Genomic DNA, 23,191 nt, shown 5'->3' with positions numbered 1-23,191 from the left:
TCTCTCAGTCATTCTGTAAAGTAGTCGGAATTGACAGTAATCTCCAGAAGAGAAGTTAAACCATACCTTTAACTTGCAGTTGGAACAATGTATTGATAACACATCAACTCTTAATTCCCTGTACTCAGATGAGAAGGACAAAGTGGCTGTTGGGGTCTTAGTACAGGAGCTGGAAGGAGAATCCCAGCCCATTGGGTATTTTTTCAAAGAACCTGTATTTGGTGTTGAGTGGTTGGCCACATTGCCTCATGGTTGTGGTAGTAGTGGGAATGCTCGTTGGTAGAAGAAGCTCAAAAACTCAGGTATGGATAGCCTAGAGTGGTCAGAATTCCCCATGAAATAACATTGTTACTTTCCAAGTGACTGTCTGACAGAAAGATTCTGAAATACCAGCTGTTAGTAATTGAGTACCCAGATGGTAAGCAATGTGTTAAACCAAGTAACCCTTATGTGCTCCCACATAGCTGAAGAAGTTCAGTTAAAGCATATGTGAAACCAGTATAAATCTAACCTTCTCAGATCAGCTCTAAAAGACAGACGGCTAGTAGACTTCCACTCTCAATTACTTTGGACCCTAAGGACATTTGGTGTACAGACGGGAGCAGCGTGGTGGAAAATAGCAAATGAGTTGCTGGGTATGCATAGTGTCTCTATCCAAAGTAATTGAGAGTTGAAATCTACCAGCTGCCTATCAGTAGAAGCTTGTGTGTTACTGTGATGCTAAACAGGTTTCACCAGCGCTTTCAATGATAGGCTAGGGAGAAAGCCTGGCAATCGATTAAAAAAATCCATCAAAAGATCCTAGGGATCTCCACAAAACTTTCTGATCAGAATCTATCATGGGGATAGTGCAGTGCTAGGCAGCATTTTTTTCCATTGTTCATGGGGTCACCATGAGTTGGGGACTGACTGTTGGGGACTGACTAGAAGGCAGCTAGCAGCCATTCTTGCTTGTGTTTATGTTGGCGACGTCTGCAATACAAAATTAACAGAAAGCCATGCAAAATAGGAGCTCTGGTAGCGTAGTGGTTACAAATCGGGCTGCGAACTGCAAGGTCAGCAGTTCGAAACTACCAGCTGTTCTACAGGAGAAAGTTGAGGCTTTCTGCTCCCATAAAGATTTACAGCCTCGGAAACCCTGTACAAGGTCACTATGAGTTGGAACCGACTCCATGGCACATAACACCAACAACAACAACACCATCACAATGATGGATGAAGTGTGTATGTGTAAATGTGTGTACGTATACATATTGTGTGTGAGTGTGTGTGTGTTCTACTGTTCTATTTGGTCCAAATTCAAGTTGCAGCTCAGGAGCAACTATAGTGTATGCATAATAGTAACAGCAGTTTTAGATTCTGGAGTGTCACAGCGGCTCTGGACCCGAGAGTGTTACAGCAGCTCCAGATCTGTTGTCGAAGAAACTGAGGCCATTCATACAGGTGAAGCAGAATTTCAGATTTTATTAAGATGACAGGCTCAGAGGAGCTAACGTCTTCAGATTCTGAGGCCCGAATGCAGGGCAGTGCAGGCTTATATGGGGTCAGAATCGGGATGGGGTTAGATTGCAGGCCTGTTTGAAGACAAGCAGGAAACCAGAGGATTGGTCCCACTCAGTAATCTGATCAATATTTTAGCTTGTCTCCTGGGAAGAGAAGGCAGTGAATGTTTTTACCTTTTCTTGTTCATAATGACTTTTGACTGCTGTGATGGGTGTCCTAACCTAACAGACTGGGTTAGAATTCCAGGAAATTCCAGGCAGGCAAGCACAGACACAAGGCCCCTCCTTAGGGGGCTGCTGGGGCCAGTCCCACTTGGTTATTTCCACGATCAAAGACTGAGTAGAATTTTCTAATGAAGACATCACCCAAGATCCAGAGAGGCCCATCTGGAGGCTGGATGTCCAGACCTTGAAAGCCACTGCTGCAGAAGTCCATTCCGTCCACTAAGTCCTGAGGTTTGAAAGAGCCATGTGAGTGACATCCAGAGCAAGAAGGAAGTAGTGCTGCCTAGAAGCATTCCTTTGTAGTGGTGACTATGGTCTTGATTGACCCTGGACAGCTGGGTTTACAATTTGGGCTGGCTGGTTCTTCCTCATACTTTATACACCCTTACTCCAGTTTACTCAATAAAATGTGTGATTGCACAAGTTCATGCATGAAACTTCTGAGTCCCACAGCTCTGAGAATGGTTCATCTGTTATATACAATACACCACCATTTTACAATTGGGAAAGCTGAAGCTTTGGTGTGAACTTGAAAGAGCCAAAAATTTAGCATTAGAAGACCTTGGTTCAAATCTTGCTCTCACTGATTTCTATGAAAATCAATTAATTATTATTATTATTATTATTATTACTTTTTAAAGGAGGAAAACTGCTCTAAAAGTACCTAGCCAGTGCTATTGTCTGTGGATGTGGCCATTCATTTGAATGGCCCTTTGGTATGCATTGTTAAGATGCTTACTTTTTTGTTGTTGTTGTTAAACAAAGATTTGAGGCTCAGGCAGGTGTGGTTTTCTTCAACAACCATTTGAAAATTAAGGAGTAGGGAAGCCATGGAGGGAGCAGGACTCACATAGGGTGAAGGTGGTGGGGAAGTCGGTAGAGTGGTGATGGGTGGGTAGTAGACTGGTGAATCTGGCTGCATGTGAATGTCTAGCTTGTCCTCAGGGAGGCTCTTTGTAGGTCTGGTGTTCACAGTGGCAGCTCCAGAACTACTATGTTGAAGGAACTTATGAAGCTGAACTTTAAAGCAAAACTTGTGTTTTTGCTTGAATTTTCTGTTTGTATTTGGGATGGTTTTAGAAAGAGGTGACAGATCCCTGGTGGTGCTGTGGGTTAGGTGTTGGGCTGGTAACCATATGGTCAGCAGTTCAAATCCACCAGAAGCTCCTTTTGAGAAAGATGAGACTGTCTGCTCTCATAAAGATTGACAATCTCAAAGATCTTGCAGATGATCACTATGGGTTAGAATTGACTCAGTGGCAGTGAGTTTAGGGTTCTAGGTTTTGTTTTGTTTTGGGAAGGAGCTAATGAAAACCAAGATGTGAAGGGTGGGGCTAATGTCTCTCTTCTGTTTCAGTCACCCTGATACTGTAGGTGACTCTTAAGTATGATGCCAGCGAGCTGTAATATTGAGAATCTGGACCAGCTGTGATGTTAAGTGATCAGAGCTTTCCAAAATGCCAGGAGATAGTTTTCCAAGTTGCCCTCCTACAAGTTAGTTAATCATCTCCTGCAACCAAAGATTGTTTCTTGTTTGGGAAGAATGTTAATTTGAATGTTAGAAGACATATAATCTTATTCTATATCCCCAACAACTCACATTGTTAACGCTATGAATCTAAATATGCTCATCTATGAAATGGGGCAACAATTGCTCCAATCTGACTTGGTTGTAGAGGGGATTGAACTTTATCTGTGGAGAGGTCTTACATGACAACAGCAGGAAACTTCCTTTGAGGTTTCCCATAGTTTCTTGGCTTTCCCATAGTTCTCTGCTGCATGATAGAACTGGACAGAACCAGTGAGTGGTTTATATACCAGCAGCAGCTGTGTTCCTCTTAGAGGAAATACATCAGACTAGGCTGAGGTGGGAGTGGGTTTTGGGGTAAATGTAGCCTGAGTGCAGGCCACTGCTTGAGGAGGGGAGTTGGCGGGCATGTGGGAAGAATCAGGAAAGAGTTCCTACCAGCAAGGTGTAGGCAGTAGGACTGAGGGTGTAGGGGACACCGTTGATGGTGAAGGTGACATCTGGCATGACATTGAGGTTGGCACACTCCACAGCATACTGAAACACAGTATAGAGGATCCATTTAGAGGTGTTGCATCTCCCAAGAGAGGGCCGAATTCTCCTGCTCCCAGTCCCTCTGCATGCCAGCCAGGCACTCACCTCTCCATCCACAGGCTGTGCCCCGATGGCTTTTTGCAGCTGCTTGATGTGGTTCGAGGGGCCTGTAATGAGGGAGGTCCCTGTGTCCACAATGGCCTGGCAGCCCTCAGAGCAGAACATCACACTTCCTCCTACCTGGATGCTGAGGGAAAAAGGGGAATCGTTAGCTCCCCAGAAACCTTCCCTTCTCCCCAGCATCTCTCTCTCTCTGCTGGAGTCCCATTAGTACAGTGAACTATATGAATGATTTTCAGTTTTATCTCTTCCACCAGGTAAGTGTTTTTCAGTTTTTGAACCGAGATCCATAGTGAGAAATACCTTTATTTCTTGATCCAAGATACACACACATTTGAGCAAACATTTCATGACACTGTATCTAACTTAAATATGAGTTGTTTCCATTTTATTTAAAAATACAGATCATGATCTCTTAAAATTATGCCATACCTAACTAATGGGTAAATCCCTGCACTCTGAAAAATGAAACTAGACAGTGAGCACTGAGACTTGTTTTACTTTTGCATCCTTAGTGGCTAGCTCATGACTGACACCTTGTACCTTGTAGCAATGTATACTTGGGTGAATCAAAACATACTAGATCTTCCTGCATTGTCAAGCACAGTGTGAGGTATGTGGCAAGCATCTGGTCTTACTTCTCCAGTTACTCCGTGCCCAGATCTATTGCATATGTGTCAAGGTGAGTGTCAATGTCACCACTTCCATGAAGCTCTGTGGGGTTCTTCAGATAGACAATGTCGTGGCTTGTCTGCTGGTACGCTCTGAGGGCCCCTTTCCTGGAGCACTGACTGGCCCCTTTAGGTCCTACATGGTTGTGATCTGTGTGACTGTCTCATCTTCTACAAAAGCTTTGTGAGAGCAAAATCTGAGTCCAATTCTCCTTTTCACTCAGACCTTGTCTTGTGTGCTTAATTAATATTGAATGAATGGATAAGCAGAGAGTAATATGCTGCTTGTTTGTTTGGAGGTACACATGTACAAGGAAGCTGAGTGTTGGTGCTGTGTGCTTGGTGACTGCACCTTTGCTCAGTCTCTCTATAACCTCTGGCCTCAGGATGAGTGTTGTCTCCAATCTCTCCTTGAAATCACAGTTCTATTCAGGTCTGTTCAATTCGTTTAGTCTGTACCTCCTATGAGTTCTTCCTTTGTACCGTGACCACCTTGTGGAGGATACTCACTTGTCCAATGCAATCTGCCAGTAAGCTTGCTTGGTGACTGGAACCCAATTCAAGCTCCCAGAGAAATGGGAGTGATCATAGCCTCCGAAAATGAGCTCACTTCCTGCGCCCCCTGCTGGGTCACTAAGTGGAAAAAAAAGGCAGGTTGTCAAGAAGAGGTGTCATTGTCGCGGAGAGATGGAGCAGCTGGGGACTCTGGACTCAGGGTGGGAGAGGGGCTGTGTGCTGATGGCTGGGGTGCAGGCTTGTGGGGTGTATAATTTGGATGTTTGATGATGCATGGAGGGGATTGTAATCATTGCAATGAAATGATATATATGATAGGATGAAATGTAAAGCTGATGTTCTTCCATGTAAACTATCACATCATTCACAATAAAAACTTAAAAAAAAAAAAAAAGTGGTATCACTGGAAAGCTCCAGGGGTGAACCTCAGTTTGGACACTTTGTTTCTTGATCTTGTCACTCACATCAAGCACCAAGAGGGGCAGAAATTTGAGCCTGGGTTTTGAGATTAGGGTTTCCAACTTCGGCAGTTGATTTTGACATAAGGGTAGAAAGAACATCACTTACATATTTGTTAGTGTCTCCCAGCTTCTGGGATGAAAGGACTAATGATATAGGAATGAAGACAACAGGGCTTGGCAGAATTCATGAAGAACCCACACCAGTATTGTCCCAGCTTTGTGGACACACACTATGATTTGAGACACCCCTAAAGATACCTCATCTCAAAATATCTTCCCCATTATGGCGCTGGTAGTGCCTGGAGCTTCCATATTGTTCACACCTTTGTGTTAATGCAAAGAAGTAAAATTGAATGCAAATGTGATTTATAAGAGCTTGACTACTGATGAATTTTTGCTATGTTTAATGGTATTGATTTCTTAGATTATGTCCTGGTATCTAGCAAGTTCCTAGGGAGACAGGACAGAAGGTAGATTCTTTTTAAGGAGGAAAAAGATCAGAACAATACAGGACTTAGGGTGCTATAGGCAGGGTTGTTGTTCTTGTTGCTAAGTGCCATAGAGTCGGTTCCTGCTCATAGTGACCCTGTATAGGCTTTGTGAGGCTTAAAAAAAAAGTCTTCGCTGGAACAGAAAGCATCATTATTCTCCCTCGAACTGGCTGGAGGGTTTGAACCACAGATCTCGTGGTTCACAGTCCAGTACTTATCTTATGGAGCCAGCATGCTCTCATAGGCAGGGTTGTTGTTAAGCACCTCAAGTCGGTTCTCACCTATAGTAACCCTGTAGAGAGTTACCAGAGTGGCTGGTGAGCTTGAACCACTGACATTGAGGTTCAAACCGACTTTGCAGCCCAGTATACATTAGCCCACAGCACCAGGACTTCTATAGGCAGGGTCATAAAGGGGAAAAAAGAACTGATTGTGTGCAAGGCATTATACTATAAACTATGCGTCTGAATTGTCTCAATGGCAGTGAGTTGAGAGTCTTAACAAATTTTCACACCAGCTTAGAGGAAACTGAGAATCAGAGAGATGACATAAGAGATGATGTAAACTAAACTGTAAGATTTAAATCTAGGTCTGTATGAGTACAAAGCACTTTCCATTTCCCACCACTGAGTGCTTCTTCCTTAGCTAACAGGGAGCAGGGAGTTCCAAAGGGGGAAGTCGAGGTATCCAGATAACCTGCTTCCCCTCCTCCCTCCTTGCTCACGGTTCTGCCCAGGACCTGTCCCAGTTGCAGCCAAGTTGGAGAGAAACACAGTTAGAGACAAAAAATGAAGGAAAGGGAAACAAGGGAATGGCTTTATACTGGTCTGACTGGGCAGGATTTCCTGAGAAACATAAGTAGGGTGGATCAGATGGCCTTCCCAGGGCTCCAGGCAAACGTGCCTAGAGGCAGGTCAGTCTCAAGACCTTTTCAACTACAATGTGGTAAAAATATACATAACAAGGCAATTGGGTTATAACTTTATGTGTACAATTCAGAGAAACTGATAATGTTGTGCAACCATCACCAGTATCCTTTCCCAAAGTTTTACATGACCTTTAACAGAAACTCAAGAGCTTCTTAAACAGCGACTAATGTTTTTTCTGACCCTCCCCACTCACCATCCTCACCCCCATTCCAAGTTGTTGCTGTTGTCAGGTGCCCTCCAATCCATTCATACACAACCTTTTTTTTTTTTTTTTTTAAGAAGAAAAACTGCTCTAAAAGTGTCTAGCCAGTGCTGTTGTCCTGTGGATGTTTAGAAAACAATCATTTGAATGGTCCCCATGTACAACAGAATGAAGCACTGCCTGGTCCTGTGCCACCCTAACAGTAGTTATCTTTGAGTCCATTGTTGCTGCCACTGTGTTATTCCATCCCATTGGGGGTCTTCCTCTTTTTTGCTGAACCTCTAGTTTACCAAGCATGGTGACCTTCTCCAGGGACTGGTCCCTCTTGATGACATGGCCAAAATATGAAGTCTCACCATTCTTGCTTCTAAGGAGCATTCTGGTTGTACTTCATTCAAGACATATGTGCTAATTCTTCAGACAGTGGATGGTACATTCTTCACCAGTATCATAATTCAAATGTATCCGTTTTTCTTCACTTTCTTTATTCATTATCCATTTGTCACATGCCCATAAGACAATCGAAAATGCTAGGACTTGGGTAAGATGCACTCAAGGTGATATTTTAACCTTTTTACTCTTTTATAGCAGATTTGCCTAATGCAGTACATAATTTTATTTCTTTATGCAGTCCAGGATAAGCACTGGACTGCAAGGTTGTTTGAATCACAAAGTTGATGATTCAAACTCACTAGCCACTCTTTGGAAACCCTATACCGGGTCACTGTGCATCAAACCAACTCAACAACACTTAATTTCCATTGGTGAATCCAAATTAAATGAAATCTTTGACAACTTCAATTTTTTTTTTCAGTTTATCATAATGCTGTTTATTGGTGCAGTTGTTAGGATATTTGTTGTCTTTATGTTGAGGTATATCTATACTGAAGAATTGATGCATTTGAATTATTGTGTTGGAGAGGCATATTAAAAGTGTCATGGACTGCTAGAAGAAGAAGCAAATCTGTGTTGGAAAAAATACTCTTTGGAAACCAGCATAGCAAGACTTTGTCTCTCATATTTTGGATATATTGTCAGGAGGAGCCAGTCCCTAGAGAAGGACATCATGCTAGGTAAAGTGAAGGGTAAGCAAAAAACAGGAAGAGCCCCAAAGAGGAGGAATGGCACAGGGTCAGCAGCAATGGGCTAAAGCTTAACAATGATTGTGACGATGGAGGAGGACCAGGCAGTGTTTTGTTGTGTTGTTCAAAAGGTCACTATGAGTCGTTATTGACTCGGGGACATTTAACAACAATCCATACTGAAAGCTATAGTCTTTGATTTTCATTAATAAAGGTTTCAGGTCCTCTTCACTTTCAGCAACCAAGGTTGTGCCATCTATATGTGGCTAGTTATTAATGAATCTTCCTCCAATCCTGATACTGTGTTCTTCTTCATATGGTCTGGTTTCTCAGATTATTTCCTTAGCATATAGATTGAATAAGTATGGTGAAAGAATACAACGTTTTGAACTGTGTAGTATTCCCTTGTCCTGTTTGAATCCTCTTCATCTATGTATAGATTCCTCATGAGCACGTAAGTGTTCTAGAATTCCTATTCTTCCCAATGTTATCCACAATTTGTTATGATCCACAAAGTAGTATGCCTTTGCAAAGTCAGTAAAACACAGACAAATATCTTTCTAGTATTTTCTGCTTTTAGCCACAATCCATCTGATATCAGCAATAATATTCCTCTTTCCATGTCCTTTTCTGATTCTGACTTAAATTTCTGGTATTTCCTGTCAATGTATTACTGCAAGTGTTTTTAAATTATCTTCAGCAAAAAATGTCTTGAGTGTGATATTAATTTGATAATATCCCCATTTTGTTGAATCACCTTTCTTTGGTATGGACATGAATATTGATCTCTTTCAGTCCTCTGGTCAGCTGTCTTTCAAATTTCTTAGAATGGAAGAATTAGCACTTCTAGCACTACATCATTTGTTAAAATATTTCAGTTGGTAATCCATCAATTCTTGGATCCTTATTTTTCACCAGTGCCTTCAGTATAGTTTGGACTCCTTCCTTTGATACCTTCAGTTCTTGATCACACTCTGCCTCCTTAAATGATTGTCACCCAATTATTTCTCATACGGTGATTCTGTATATTCCTTTCATCTGCTTTTGATGCTTCTGGTGTTATTCAATATTTTACTCACAGAAACCTTCAGTATTGCAAGTTGAGGCTTGAAATTTTTTTCTTCAGTTTGATAAATGCTAAACATGTTCAACCCTTTTAGTTTTCTAACTCCAAGTCTTTACACATTTCGTTATAATACTTTGTCATTTTGAGCTGCCCTGTGAAATCTTCTGTTCAGCTAGTTTATGTAATTATCTCTTCCTTTTGTTTTAGCTTCTCTGTGTTCTAGCACAAGGTTCAGATCTGTTCTGACGTACATTTTAGTCTTTTCTTTCTTTCTCGCCTTTTTAGTGACTTTTTAGTTCCTTCATGTATGATGTTCTTGATATCATTCCTCAACTTGTCTGGTCTTTGGTCATTAGCGTCCAATTCATTAATTCTATTCTTGAAATGGTCTTTAAATTCAGGTAGGATATACTCAAGTCATATTTGGACTTGTTTTAATTTATTCAGCTTCAACTTGAACTTGCATGTAAGCAATCGATAGTTTCCATAGTCAACCCCGACTTTGTTCTGACTGATGGCATTATGCTTCTTCATTGTCTATTTCCTCAGATGGAGTCTATCTGATTCCTATGTATTTCATCTGGTGATGCCCAAATGTATAGTCATGGTTTGTGTTGTTGAAAAAAGGTATTTACAATGACCGAATCATTGATCTTACAAAATTTTATCGTGTGATCTCTGGTGCCATTCCTATCACCAAGGCCATTTTCCAACTGCTGATCCTACTCTATTTCCAACCACCAGCAATTATCAATGAATCTTGATTGCATGTTGGATCAATTTCAGACTGAAGAAGTTGATAAAAAATCTTCAATTTCTTCATCTTTGGCATTATTTGGTTGATGTAGAAATTTAAATAATAATATTAACTGGTTTCCTTGTAGGTGTATGTTGTTGTTGTTATGTGCTGTGGAGTCGGTTCTGACTCATAGCAAACCTGTACAGGGTTTCTGAGGCTGTAAATCTTTACGGAAGCAGAAAACCTCATCTTTCTCCCACATAACAGCTGGTAGTTTCGAACTGCTGACTTTGCGGTTTGCAGCCCGATTCATAACCACTATACTACCAGAGCTCCCTTGTAGATGTATATAGATTCCTGTAATTGACAGGGTTGTACTTCAGGACAGATCTTGAAAATGTTCTTTTTAATAATGAATGTGATGCATTCCTCTTCAATGTGTCATTCCTGGCATAGTAGACCACATGATTGTCTGATTCAAAATGGCTAACACCAGTCCACTTCAGCTCACTAATGTCTAGGATATTGATCTTTATAAGTTGTATTTTACTTTTGATGACTTCAAATTTTCCTATTAATTCTTCATATCTTCCACAATCTGATTATTAATGGATGTTTGCAGCTTTTTACTCTAATTTTCAATTGTGCCATATCAGCAGATGAAGGTCCCCAAAGCTTTGCTCCATCCAAGTCATTGAGGTCAACTCTACTTTGAGGAGTCTGCTCTTCCCTAGTCGTATTTTGAGTGCCTTCCAGCCTGGGGAGCTTATCATCTGGCACTATAGCAGACAGTGTTACAGTACTGTTCATGAAGCCTTCAATGGTCAAGTTTTTCAGAAGTGGATCTCAAGGTCCTTCTGTCTAGTATGTATTGCTCTGGAAGCTCTACTGAAATCTGTCACCATTGGTGACCATATTGATATATGGAACACCAGTGGCATAGCTTCTAGCATCACATGGCATGCAAGCCATTATAATGGCATTATAATGACAACATGTCAGACAAGCGGTGGGTCTTCTTGTAGACATATGGATGTCATCCAATCACTGATAACATTGCATTTCAGGATAGACCCTGAAATGTTCTTTTTGACAATAAATGAAACAGCATTCTTCTTCAATTTGTTTTTCCAAGCATAGTAGAGCACATGATTGTCCAATTCAAAATATCTCATACTAGTCCATTTCAGCTCACTAATGCCTAGGATGCATATCTTGAAGCATTTCATTTCATCTTTGACAACTTCTGATTTTTCTTTAGTCATACTTCCTACAGTCTGATTTCTAATTAATATTTACAGGTGTTTCTTCTCATTTTGAGTTATGTCACGATGAAGAATGTAGGTCCTGAAAGTTTTAGTCCATCCACATCATTAAGCTTGACTCAACTTTGTGGAGGCAGCTCTTCCCCAGTTATATTTTAAGTGGCTTGCAACCAGAGGGACACTAGATCACAGAAGGTTCTGCAGCTATCCATAACATGTCCACTGATTATTATTATTATTTCTAAAATAGATTGCCAAGTCCTTTTTCTTAGACTTTCTTAGTCTGGCAGTTCTGCTGAAACCTGTCCCTCATAAATGACCCTGCTTGTATTTGAAATTCTGGTGACATCGCTTCCAACATTATAGCAACATGCAGGTCCCATCCTTGGTAACCACTATTAAACTTTGGTCTCTGTGCAGTTACAGATTCTCGATATTTTATGTAAGTAGGATTATACAATACTTCTCCTTTTGTAGCTGTTTTATTCTGCCCAGGTTAATGTTTTAAAGGTTCATCAATTTTGTGGCATGTATCTGGTGTGGCACTGTGGGTTAATGCACTGGACTGCAAGGTCAGTTTGAATTGCAAGGTCAGCAGCTCAAGCTAACCAGTCGGAATGGACTCAACCAATGGCACTTAACAACATCTGAACTTCATTTATTTTTATGGCTGAAAGTATTCCATTGTATGTGTATGTCACATTGTGCTCATTAATTCATTTGTTAATGGACAATTGGATTGTTTCTAACATGGCTATTATGAATAGTGCTGCAGTTAATATTGGTATGCAGATATCTGTTTAAGTCCCTGTTTTCAATCTTTTGGGTACATACATAGGAGTGGAATTGCTGAGTCATATGATAATTCAGTGCTTAGCTTTTTGAAGAACCATCAAACTGTTTTCCAAAGCAACTGCACCATTTTACTTTGCCACCAACAATGGATTAGGGTTAGTTTCTCCACATCCTTACCAACACTTACTGCTTTCAGTTTTTCTGATAATAGCCATCCTAGTAGGGGTTGGAATCCCTGGGTGCTAACAGCTAATGCACTTGCCTAATAACCAAAACGTTGAAAATTCCAGTCCATCCTGTTACTGGGGAGTAATTGGCAAAGTATCAGATATTGAAAATATTTATGGAACACAATTCTCCTCAGACACATGTGGGTTCATGCCATGAGTCAGAATTGATTCAGTGGGAACAGTTTTAGTACAGGTGAGGTGAAATCTCATTGTGGTTTTGATTTTCATCTCCCTAAGAGCCCTGGTATTCCGCTGTTGGATAAGCACTGGACTACAAAGTCAGTTTGAACCACAAGGTCGGCAGTTCAAACACACCAGTCACTCCTTCAAGAACCCTATACAGGTCGTTATGAGTTGGAACCAACTCAACAGCATTTAACAACAATAAACAACAAGGAGCCCTTGTGGGTTAAGTATTGGGCAACTAACTGTTTTAACCCAGAGATTGGCAGTTCAAACCCATTAGCTACTCCGCGGGAGAATGATGAGGCTGTCTGCTCCCATAAAGGTTCACAGTTTTGGAAACCCTGTGTAGGGTTGCTACAAGTTGGAATTGACTTGTTGGCAGTGGTTTGGGTTTTGATTTTTAGGGACTAAAGATGTTGAGCATCTTTTCATGTGTTTGTTGGACATCTGTAGGTCTTCCTTGTGAAATATCTATTCAAAAACTTTGCCCATTTTTTGGATGGGGTTGTTTGTTTTTGTTGTTGAATTATAGAAGGTCTTTATATATTCTGGACATTAAACAATTTTTAGATATAAGGCTTTAAAATGATTCTCCCATTCCATCACTTTGTTATAAAACACACATGTTGTTATGCTACCCTTAACTTTTTTTCTGTTTCTCTGCACAGAAATGAAGCTTCTTGAAGGCAGTGACAAAGTCTTTCTTAGTTTCTTGTAGTTCTAGTGCCTGCCTAGCATGGTGTATGGCACACAATGGAGCTTGATCACTTCTTATTGACTGAATAAATGAATAATCCTAGAGAGTTCTTAAATTAGCTCAGTGTTGTGCAGTTTACAAAGAGCTTTCCACATCAACTCTCTTAGGAAAATCTCTATTTCTTCAATATTCAGGGAGGTAAAGTCACATAGTAAAAGGTCAAGCAAGAACCCCACCCCGATCCTCTGACTGCTAAATCGAGTGCTCTTTCAGCTGCACCATGTTGTTTTCCTGTGGTAATAACTGACCCTAACCTAGCAGGCTTGGCAGTCCTTACCTGCTCATATAGACAGAAAACACTGGTATATCCACCAGGTTCTGGGCCATCATATTGTCAAACACTGGGGTCACTTCTCCAACAGCCAAGGAGGGGTATCCCAGACCGAGAATTCCATCAAACTCTGCATCCACGAAAGTCTGGCCTGGCTCCTTGATGCTCTCTCCAAACTGCTGATTGACCACTGTCAGTCCTTCCACCTGATAGGAGAAAGCCATGGGAAAATTGTTGGGAAAGGGTCTAGGATTCCTGAGCTCTCCTTCTGCCCTAAATCTAATTCTTACCCCTTTCCATTTGTCAGTATTAAATGGGCTAGGAGGTTTTAGACATATTCTCACCTATTATGATTTTTTAAAATATAAACTTACTTGTTGTTGTTAAGTGCCATCAAGTTGGTCCCAACCCAGAGCAATTGTGTATAGGGTTTTCAAGGAGCAGCTGGTGAGTTTGAACCACTGACCTTAAGGTTCAAACCGACTTTGCAGTCCAGCGCATTAGCCCATAGCATCACACCAGGACTCCATAAACTCATTAACTAAAGTATTATATACACACTGAAATCAGAATTGTACAGTTCAATGAATTTTCACAGATTGTACACATCCATGTAATCAGCTTCAAAGTCAAGAAACAGGACATTACAAAACCCAGAAGGCCTTTCTTATGTTCGTCCAGTCATTGCATCCCATCTTAAGAATACCCAGTCTTCTGAATTCAAAGATTATGCCTTAGCTTTTCCTATTTATCAATTTTATGTAAATAGAAAAATGCACATTGAACTCATCATCATGCTTATTGCATGCTATTATAATTAACTATCATTAGTATTTCATGATCTAATCTATCATTGTATGCATATCTATCCTACAGTTAATGGATATTTGGTCTGTTTACTGTATTTGACTATTGCTAATTGTGTTCCTTGTACTTCTTTTAGTGAACATAATGTGCATATTTCTGCTGGATACATACCTAGGAGTGAAATTGTTAGATCATATTGCATGCAAGTGATTAACTTGAGTTGTTGTTTTAGATGTTGTTGTTGGATACCATACAGGTGGTTCCAACTCAATGTTTTGAGACTTCCAGTTGTTCCATATCTTCACCAACACTTGGAATTACCTATCTTTCCCATTGTAGTCATTATAGTAAGTATGCAGTAGGTTACACTGTAGTTTTAATTTGTGTTTCCTGATGACTAAGGAGCATAGATATTTGGCTGTCCTCTTTTGTGAAGCGGATTGTCTGTATTTTTCTTAATGATTTGTGAAAGTTCTTTATTTATTCTGGAATCAAGTTATATTTATACATTACAAATACCTTCTGTGACTGATATTTTTATTCTTTTAATGGAATCTTTAGGAGTCCTAATGTGGCACTGTGGTTTAATGCTCTAGACTACAAAGTCGGTTTGAATCACAAGGTCAGTGTTCAAGCTCACCAGCTGCTCCTCAGAAACCCTATATACACAGGGTTTTTTTTTTCTCCTTATGATTTGTGATTTTGTGATTTGTTTCAAAATTTTTTTACCTACCTTAAGGTCATTGTCATGGATTGAATTGCCCAGCTCCCCAAACATGAGTCAGCTTGGCTGGACCATGATGATCAGTGGTTCAGCAGGCATGTAATGATGTAATATGGTAGTTATGTGATGATCCCCTATGATGTGATCTGAGGTGATAAACTACTAAGAGGATTAAGGGTGGGTTTCCATACTCTTAATGTCATCACAGCCCTAATCTAATATAAGGGGAATTTCCCTGAAGTGTGGTCTGCATCACCTTTCATTTACAAGAGATAAATGGAGAGAGAACATGCTACCACCAAGGGAAGAGAGTGCATTCTTCAGACCTGGGGTCTCTGTGCTGTGAAGCTCCTAACAACAACAGCAGTAGCACTAGATAACAAAGCCAGTCCTGAAGATATTTTCCGGTGCTTTCTCCTAAAAGCTTTATTGTTTCATTTTTTGACATTTATATCTGCAATTTATATGAAGTTTAATAATGTGTGAAGCAGAACTCAAGATTTATTTTATACTGTATGGCTATCCAATTGACTTAGAATCATTTAATAAAAAATGCTGTCATTTTTTTCCACTGCACTGAAATATCATATTCAACATAAGTCGGATAACTATGTGGGATGTTGTCAAATTTTCTATTTGGTTCCACTTGCGATTCTGCCTACACTTGTGCCAGTATTACACTGTCTAAATTATTATGCTTTTATAAATAAATATTTATATTTGGCAGTGTTCTTCATCAGGATTGTCTTATTCTTGGTGCATCACATATCCATATAGATTTTAGAATTAGCTTGTCAATTTCTTTAAGAACTAGTTCTTGTTTTCTTTGGGTAACACTAAATCTACTGACCAATTTGAAGAAATTTGGATTCTTTGTAATACTAGATACTTGCAACTCATGAGTGTAGTTTATCTTTTAATTTACATATATCTTCTTTAATTTTATTCAATAATGTTTTGTACTTTTTAAAGTAGAGTTCTTACACATTTTTTGTTAACTTTACTTTTAGGTATTTGAATTTTTTAATGCTATTCTGTTGTTGTTGAGTGCCATCAAGTCGATTCCGGCTCATAGCAACCCTTTATAAGGTTTCCGAGGAGTGAGTGGTGAGCTGGAACTGCCAACCTTGCAGTTCAAATGGCTTTTGCAGTCTGGCACATTAACCCACAGCCCCACCCTTGTTGTTGTTGTTAGGTGCCATCGAGTCGGTACCAACCCATAGCGACCTTATGCACAGAAGAACGAAACACTGCCTGATCCTGGGCCAACCTCACTATTATTGCCATGCTTAAGTCCATCGATGCTGCCACCTGGGCAATCCATCTAATTGGGGGTCTTCCTCTTTTCCTCTGACCCTCCACCTTACTAAACATGGTATCTTTCTCCAGTGACTGCTCCCTCCTGACAATATGTCCAAAGTATGAGAGACGAAGTTTGGTCATCTTGGTCTCTAAGGAGCACTCTGGCTGAACTTCTTCCAAAATGGATCTATTGGTTCTTTTGGCAGCCCATGGCACTTTCAATATTCTCCTCCAACACCATAACTCAAAGGCATCAATTCTTCTACGGTTTACTTTATTCACTGTCCAGCTTTCACATACCATGGCTTGGGTCAGGCGCACCTTAGTCTTCAAGCTGACATCTTTGCTCTTCAACACTTTAAAAAGGTCTTGTGCAGCAGATTTGCTTAATGCAAACGTCCTTTGATCTCTTGACTGCTGCTTCCGTGAGTGTTGATAGTTGATCCAAGAAGAATGAAGTCCTTGACAACTTCAATCTTTTCTCCATTGATAATGTTGTTTATTGGTCCAGTGGTGAGGATTTTTGTTTTCTTGACATTGAGATGTAATCCATACCAAAGGCTGTGCTCTTTGATCTTCATCAGTAAATGTTTTAAGTCCTCTTCACTTTCAGCAAGCAAGGTTGTATCGTCTGCAGATCACAGGTTGTTAATGAGTCTTCCTCCAATCCTGATGCCACTTTTTTCTTTATAGAACCCAGCTTCTCAGATGATTTGTTCAGCATACAGGTTGAATAAGTATGGTGAAAAAATACGAGCTTGTCGCACACCTTTCTTAATTTTAAAACATTCAGTGTTCCCATGTTCTGTTTGAACATACTAGGACTCCTTAAAAACGTATTTTTTATTTGTCTTCGCTGCTATATAAAAATCGAAATGATTCTAAATATTGACCTAATACCAAGTAACTTTGCTAAAGTCACTTATTGATCCTATTACTCCATCTGCAGACATTTTTTGATTTCTACACAAAGAATCCTATCGTATTGGATGTTGTTGTTAAGTACCTTCAAGTCAGTTCTGACCCATAGCGACCCTGTATTGGGTTTTCAAGGAGCAGCTGGTGAGCTTGAACCACCAACCTTGCAGTTCAAACCAACTTTGCAGTCTAGAGCATTAACCCACAGCGCTACACAAGGATTCTATCATATATAGATAGTGATGGCCATTTGTGTCTTAATGTCCTTATGTATTATTTTTTAATTGGCTTATTGCTGTAGCTAACGTTTTCATTATGGGAGAAAGATGTGGAAATCTGCTAACATAAAGATTACATCTTTGGAAATCCTCCTGGGATTGGCACTGTAGGCTAAGAACTGGATTGTTAACCTCAAGGTCAGCAGTTCAAACCTGCCAGCCGGCTCCTCAGAATCCCTATATAGGGTGGCTATGAGTTGGAACCAGCACTTAACAGCATCTACAACAACAATTCTTCCTATAGGGTTGCTATGAGTCAGTACCACATTCAGTGCTGATCTGTGTAATTTCACTCCCACCTTACACATTGTAAGTCCTCACCTGGATTCCATCTTTATCCTTCAAGGTGGAGGCCTGGTCTTACCCTCTCAGTGCTCCTGGGACTGGAGGGCCAACTGTGAATCTTACCACTGGCTTTCTGCCCTCTTTTCCTGTAGCAATTTCCCCCTGCCCCCAAGTTGCCTTTTTGGATCTGGGTACTGAGCAGACTGACAGACTGCTGCCATCTCAGACTGCAAATGCTGTTTCTCCAGTCTAGTCAGGCTTTCCATTTCCTAGAAGCAAGTTCCACCCCTCAAACATTGATTTCCCATTGTGTCCTCTTTCTGTGGTGTACCTGAAATAGCTCCCCTCAGAGCTCTGAACTGTGGTCTGACCCCCAAGCTTCTGGTCATGAGAGATAAATTGAAGGACTTGCACTCACAGAGACTTGATCGGCTCCGATGATTCCAGTCAGGCTCCCTGTGCCATACTGAATGGAGAAAGGACGTCCCAGCTCGCTGTATGTGCTGGACTGGGAAGGGTGGAACCTGGGGTGAGTTTCTGGAAAGCAAGGGTGCTCTGTTTGCTTAGGCCATCAAGTCACTGTCTTTATCCCTGCTTCAATGCCACTCAGTCCCTCAGATGCAGGGTCTGTCTCTTCAACTCCCAATATTGAGTGAGAGACTCTGGAAAGACCTGCCATAGGCTTCCCTAGTGGGTACTACATTATGGTGGTGACGGTTGTGTGCCACCAAGTCGGTTCTGACTCATAGCAACTCTTTATAGGGTTTCTGAGGCTGTATATCTTTACAGAAGCAGAAAGCCTCATCTTTCTTCTGATGAGTGGCTGATAGATTTAAACTACTGACCTTGCGGTTAGCAGCCCAACTCATAATCCACCACACTAGCAGGACCCCTTGTACTACATAATTTTATGGATTGAACGATGCACCCCCATGCACATGTTGGAATCCTACTCCCTAAACCTGTGAATGTAATCCCATTTAGAGTTTTCTTTGTTGTGTTAATGAGTAGGGTGTGTCCTAAACCTAATCACTTCTGAGTTATGAAAAGAGCAGATTAGATGCAACAGGAAGCAGAAACTGGGGAAGATTGCCAAGAAACACCAGGCCTACAGAAGGTGAAAGAGACAAGAGGTGAAAGATCCCAAAGCCCACAGAGTGAGAACCTTCCCAATAGCAAGTGTCCTGAATTAGGACTTCTAGTCTCCTGAATGGATTTTTGGGGTGGCACTATAGGGTAAGCACTGAATTGCAAGGTCAGTTTGAACTACAAGTTTGGTGGTTCAAACTCACCAGCCACTCCTCAGAAACTCTATAAAGGGTCACTATGAGTCAGAACTGACTCCATGTCACGTAATAACAACAGTATCAAGTCTCCTGAATTGTGAGACAATAAAGGCCAGTTGTTGAAAGGTACCCACTGGTGTTATTTCTGCTACAACAGCAATAAGAAATTAAGAAATTAAATTACAGTCTAGCCACAGGTAGGATCAAAATAGCTGTCCCTGGGCAATGTAATTGCTCACAGTGATCTCACCAGGAACACTGAGATAAGTACCCCAAATCAGCTGCCAGCAGCAATCTCTGCCAGCCAGTGTGGGTCACAGCCTGGCCTTCAACAGGATAAGCAATGGCCATTCCAGGAAGTTGCTCCCAACTGCTCACCATGGAGTTTCCTAAGACATTCTACCTCTGCAATTTGTCATGCACAGATCAAGCTATGGTTCTTTAGTGCTTCCTTTTCCAGTTCTCACCAAGACCCCTGAGCTACCTCTGGCCAAATAGATCCCTCCATGTTATTATGGGACCAGCCCCACCTCTGAGGTACCGGGAGGTAGACTACAAGCCTCCTTGAAGTACGTGAACACTCTGCACTAGGAACCAAGCCTCCTGCCTCCCAGAAATAACCATTTCAATGGAACTGTCCTCCTTAATCTTTCAGGAGTTTCAAAGGGAGTGAGTAATCATGTATTCAAAAGTGTCTACTTTCAGCAACTGAGACTGTCCCCTTTAAGTCTGATCAGTATAGAATTTGCTAGTCTGGGGAGCAGCCACATTTTAGTTTCCTCATTGACCCAATTCTGATGGTGCTGTAGGCAATCCCAGTGCAGAATCAAGGATGGAGCGGGGAAGCTATTGTGGCAGGGATGATCAGTTTCTGGAACCCAGGCCCCATCCTCCTGTGTGCTAGGTCCTGCCCTCCCAGGCCTGATCCCAATCATTCCATGAAGGGGCTTCTGGTTTTCCTTACCACAGGCCCTGCTGGTACAGTACACAGAGGGCACCCAGAGATTGGAGGAGCCTGTGTCGAAGATGACGGTGAAGTTCTGTGGTGGAGAGCCGATGGAGATGGTGCCAAAGTATTCCATCTACAAGGAGGGAGAGAAGGGAGGAGTCTGGGTGTGAGTGGCAGGAAGGAGTATGGGTGCTCAATGGGGACCAAGGGAGAAATCTCATAGACTAGACTTTACAGAGCGGAGGCTGGGAAATTTTTAAAAATCAAATTATGCCCCTGGCTACTTCTACTTTTACTTAACATGATCCTGATTCTCGGAGTCCCAGTGTGGCGCTTTGGGTGAAAGCGCTGGACTGCAAAATCAGTTTGCAAGGTCGGCGATTCAAGCTCCTTGGAAACCCTATATAGAATAGCTATGGGTCAGAATTGACTTGACGGCACTTAACAACAACAACAGCAATCCTGATCCTCATACTAGTATTGCAGACATAGAGGAGACAGTAACATTTCCATTTACAGATCAGGAACTAGGATTGGGAGAGGTTATATATTTTTCCTAATGACACACAGCTAGTATGTTGCCCAGCTGAAAGTTTAAAGCAGAGTCCTTCAGTTTGGAATGTTTGTCCTTCTCATTCCTTTCCTCTTGCAGACAACTCTACCCATGTGGAACAAGTTCAGTCCTGCTCAGCCAACTCATGGTAGAGTCCATAGGGACTCAGAGGATGGCCTCAAAGGTTGATAACATTGTCTATTAATCTGGACACTAGTCATGCCCTAAGACTGAGCCACTCTACTCTCCCAATCACTTGGAAGTCCCACCACCCACCCACCACCACCCCATCCGCAGGGTCCTCACATCCAGGTAGTTGATGAGGGGCTCGTTGGCATTCTGGTCCCTCGTGCAGGTCTCGGTAAACTGGATCATGTCCAAATTCTGGGATTTCCAGAACTCAGCGAGCTGGCCCCGTGCTCGCAGCTTCTTCCGGAGGGACTGGTGTCGCCTAAGGGGCACCCTGAGGACAAAGACCATGTGAAGAGTGGAACCCTCATTTCCAACCCCATCTCTCCACAAAAGATCTGGGAAGCAGCATACTAGAGCTGCCCCCGCAGACTCTTAGTACTGAAATTGGCCTCCCTCCTGGAGATAGACTCTTTAAGATCCTCTATGACAACGAGAGGAGTCCTGGCATTGTAGGTTATTGCACTGGACTGCAAGATGGCTTTGAACCGCAAAGTCAGCAGTTCAAGCTCACCATTCACTCCTTAAAAACCTTATGCAGGTTTGCTATGAGTCAGAACCAACTAGATAGCACTTAATAACAACAACAAGGACAACAGGAAGGTTCTAGGTAGCACAAATGGGTTGTGCTGACTGTTAATCTGAAGGTTGTTCATTTGAACCCACCTAGTGGTACCAGGAGTCCTGGTTTGGCACTGCGGGTTAATGTGCCAGACTGCAAAGCCATTTGAACTGCAAGGCCGGCAGTTCAAGCTCACCAAATGCTCCTTGAAAACCCTATACAGGGTTGCTATGGGTCAGAATCGACTCAACGACACCTAACAACAACAGTGGTACCAGCTAAGATTGCTGTTGGTGGCAGTGGCGGTTGTCATGGAGTTGGTTCAGACTCATGATGACCCCATGTGTTATTCCATAGAATTTTCAAGACTGTGAACTTTCAGAAGCAGATGGCCAGGGCCCATATCCCAAGATGCCTCTGGATAGGTTTGAACCACCAAACTTTTGTTGTTGTTGTTGTTAAGTGCCGTCGAGTCAGTTTCGACCCATAGCGACCCTGAATAGGGTTTCCGAGGCTGTAAATCTTTACGGGAGCAGATCGCCTCATCTTTCTCCCGCGGAGCAGCTGGTAGTTTCGAACTGCTGACCTTCCGGTTCGCAGCCTGATTCGTAACCACTACGCTACAGCTCTTAGTGTATTATTTAACTACTTGTGCCACCAGGGATTACCCTCTGCTAAGATTACAGCCAAGACAGCCGTATGGAGCAATTCTACACTGTAATGCCTGGGGTCACCATGAAACCACCACCAAAACACCAAGGACCTTGGGGGATGGTATGCTCAGTAGCTTTGTTTGAACCCACATAAAGGCTGGCCAACTCGCTGTAATATAAAGGGACAGAAAAGTTCTTGGGGGCAGTGATGGTCAGTCCCTTCAAGACATACTTGGGTGCTTTGAGCCATAAAACACAACAGCAATTTCCTTCTTTTTATCAAAATGAGAAGCTCCCAGGGACTTGAGCAGGCACTACATTAGAAATGGGGGTGGGGGTGGGGAGAGGAGATAGGGTGACTTGTCATAGACTAGTGATTACAGTCTTGGTGTGGTTCAATCACCATAGTCCTGGTGTGGTGCTGTGGGCTAATGTGCCAGACTGCAAAGCCGTTTGAACTGCAAGTCCGGTGGTCAGAAACCCAATCAGGGTCACTATGGGTTGGAATCAACTCAACGGCATTCAACAATAACAACAACACTAATCACTCTAGACAAGTTGGCCACTTGCTTTTCTATGGATTCATACAATAATCCTCAATTCCTTCTAATGTCCCCACCAGCTTTCCTCTCCCAGGGCAGCCCTGAGCTTGGCCCCAGAAGAACATGGTACTGGAGACAAGACCTCACCTGTGAAATGGACCTTGGGCCTGTCCCAGATCCAGGAACACCAGGAGTAAAAGAATGAGTGTTTTCATTGTGGGTCCACCTGCAGCAGCTTCTTCATTCTGCTGTGACCTTTCTTGCTTCCTCCTTTTGTCTCTCGCACAGGGCAGTGGGGTAGAATCTCCCTACTCTCAGGCCCGCCCTGCCCAGCCCAATCTGAGGGCTCAGTGATAAGGCCCCTGAAGTCAATAGTCAAGCCCATAGCAAACACAGCGTGTGGAGCAGGGTGTTCCCCTTTGCACGTCTTGGCTCCTTCCTTCCTGTGAGGGCAATATGGATCTGTGCTACCGACCACTACAGTGGAGGGGGTGGGACCCCACGGGTGTCTTTGTTGGTGCGAAATAATTCGGCGAATGAATTCACGGAGACTCTCTTTCCATCCAAAGATGT

General features: G+C 42.1%; 1 protein-coding gene across 1 annotated transcript; it reads right to left on the bottom strand.

Moving 5' to 3' along the window:
* Positions 1 to 1,694: 1,694 nt before the first annotated feature.
* On the bottom strand, positions 1,695 to 22,833 carry CTSE (cathepsin E). The gene is made up of 9 exons (XM_006834071.1): positions 22,766 to 22,833; positions 20,979 to 21,135; positions 20,135 to 20,252; positions 18,303 to 18,421; positions 13,577 to 13,776; positions 5,091 to 5,213; positions 3,895 to 4,036; positions 3,694 to 3,792; positions 1,695 to 1,953 (listed from the first exon to the last, which is right to left on the bottom strand). The coding sequence occupies exons 1-9, from the start codon at positions 22,831 to 22,833 to the stop codon at positions 1,789 to 1,791; spliced, it is 1,191 nt and encodes a 396-aa protein (XP_006834134.1). The 3' UTR covers positions 1,695 to 1,788.
* Between the last annotated feature and the right edge of the window lie 358 nt (positions 22,834 to 23,191).

This window comes from Chrysochloris asiatica, unplaced genomic scaffold, assembly GCF_000296735.1.
Source record: "Chrysochloris asiatica unplaced genomic scaffold, ChrAsi1.0 scaffold00009, whole genome shotgun sequence".
Taxonomy (NCBI): Eukaryota; Metazoa; Chordata; class Mammalia; order Afrosoricida; family Chrysochloridae; genus Chrysochloris; species Chrysochloris asiatica.
The sequence above is the reverse complement of the archived record's forward strand: the minus strand, read 5'-3'. Positions and strand labels throughout refer to the sequence as shown.

Bases quoted from the DNA above. Each gene is read 5' to 3' on its own strand.
- CTSE (XM_006834071.1), bottom strand. From the start codon at position 22,833: ATGAAAACACTCATTCTTTTACTCCTGGTGTTCCTGGATCTGGGACAG. The intron at 4,037-5,090 runs GTGAGTATCCTC...TTTTTCCCTCAG, and splicing joins TGGCAGATTGCATTGGACAA to CATCCAGGTAGGAGGAAGTG. The intron at 3,793-3,894 runs GTGAGTGCCTGG...ACTGTGTTTCAG, and splicing joins CACAGCCTGTGGATGGAGAG to TATGCTGTGGAGTGTGCCAA.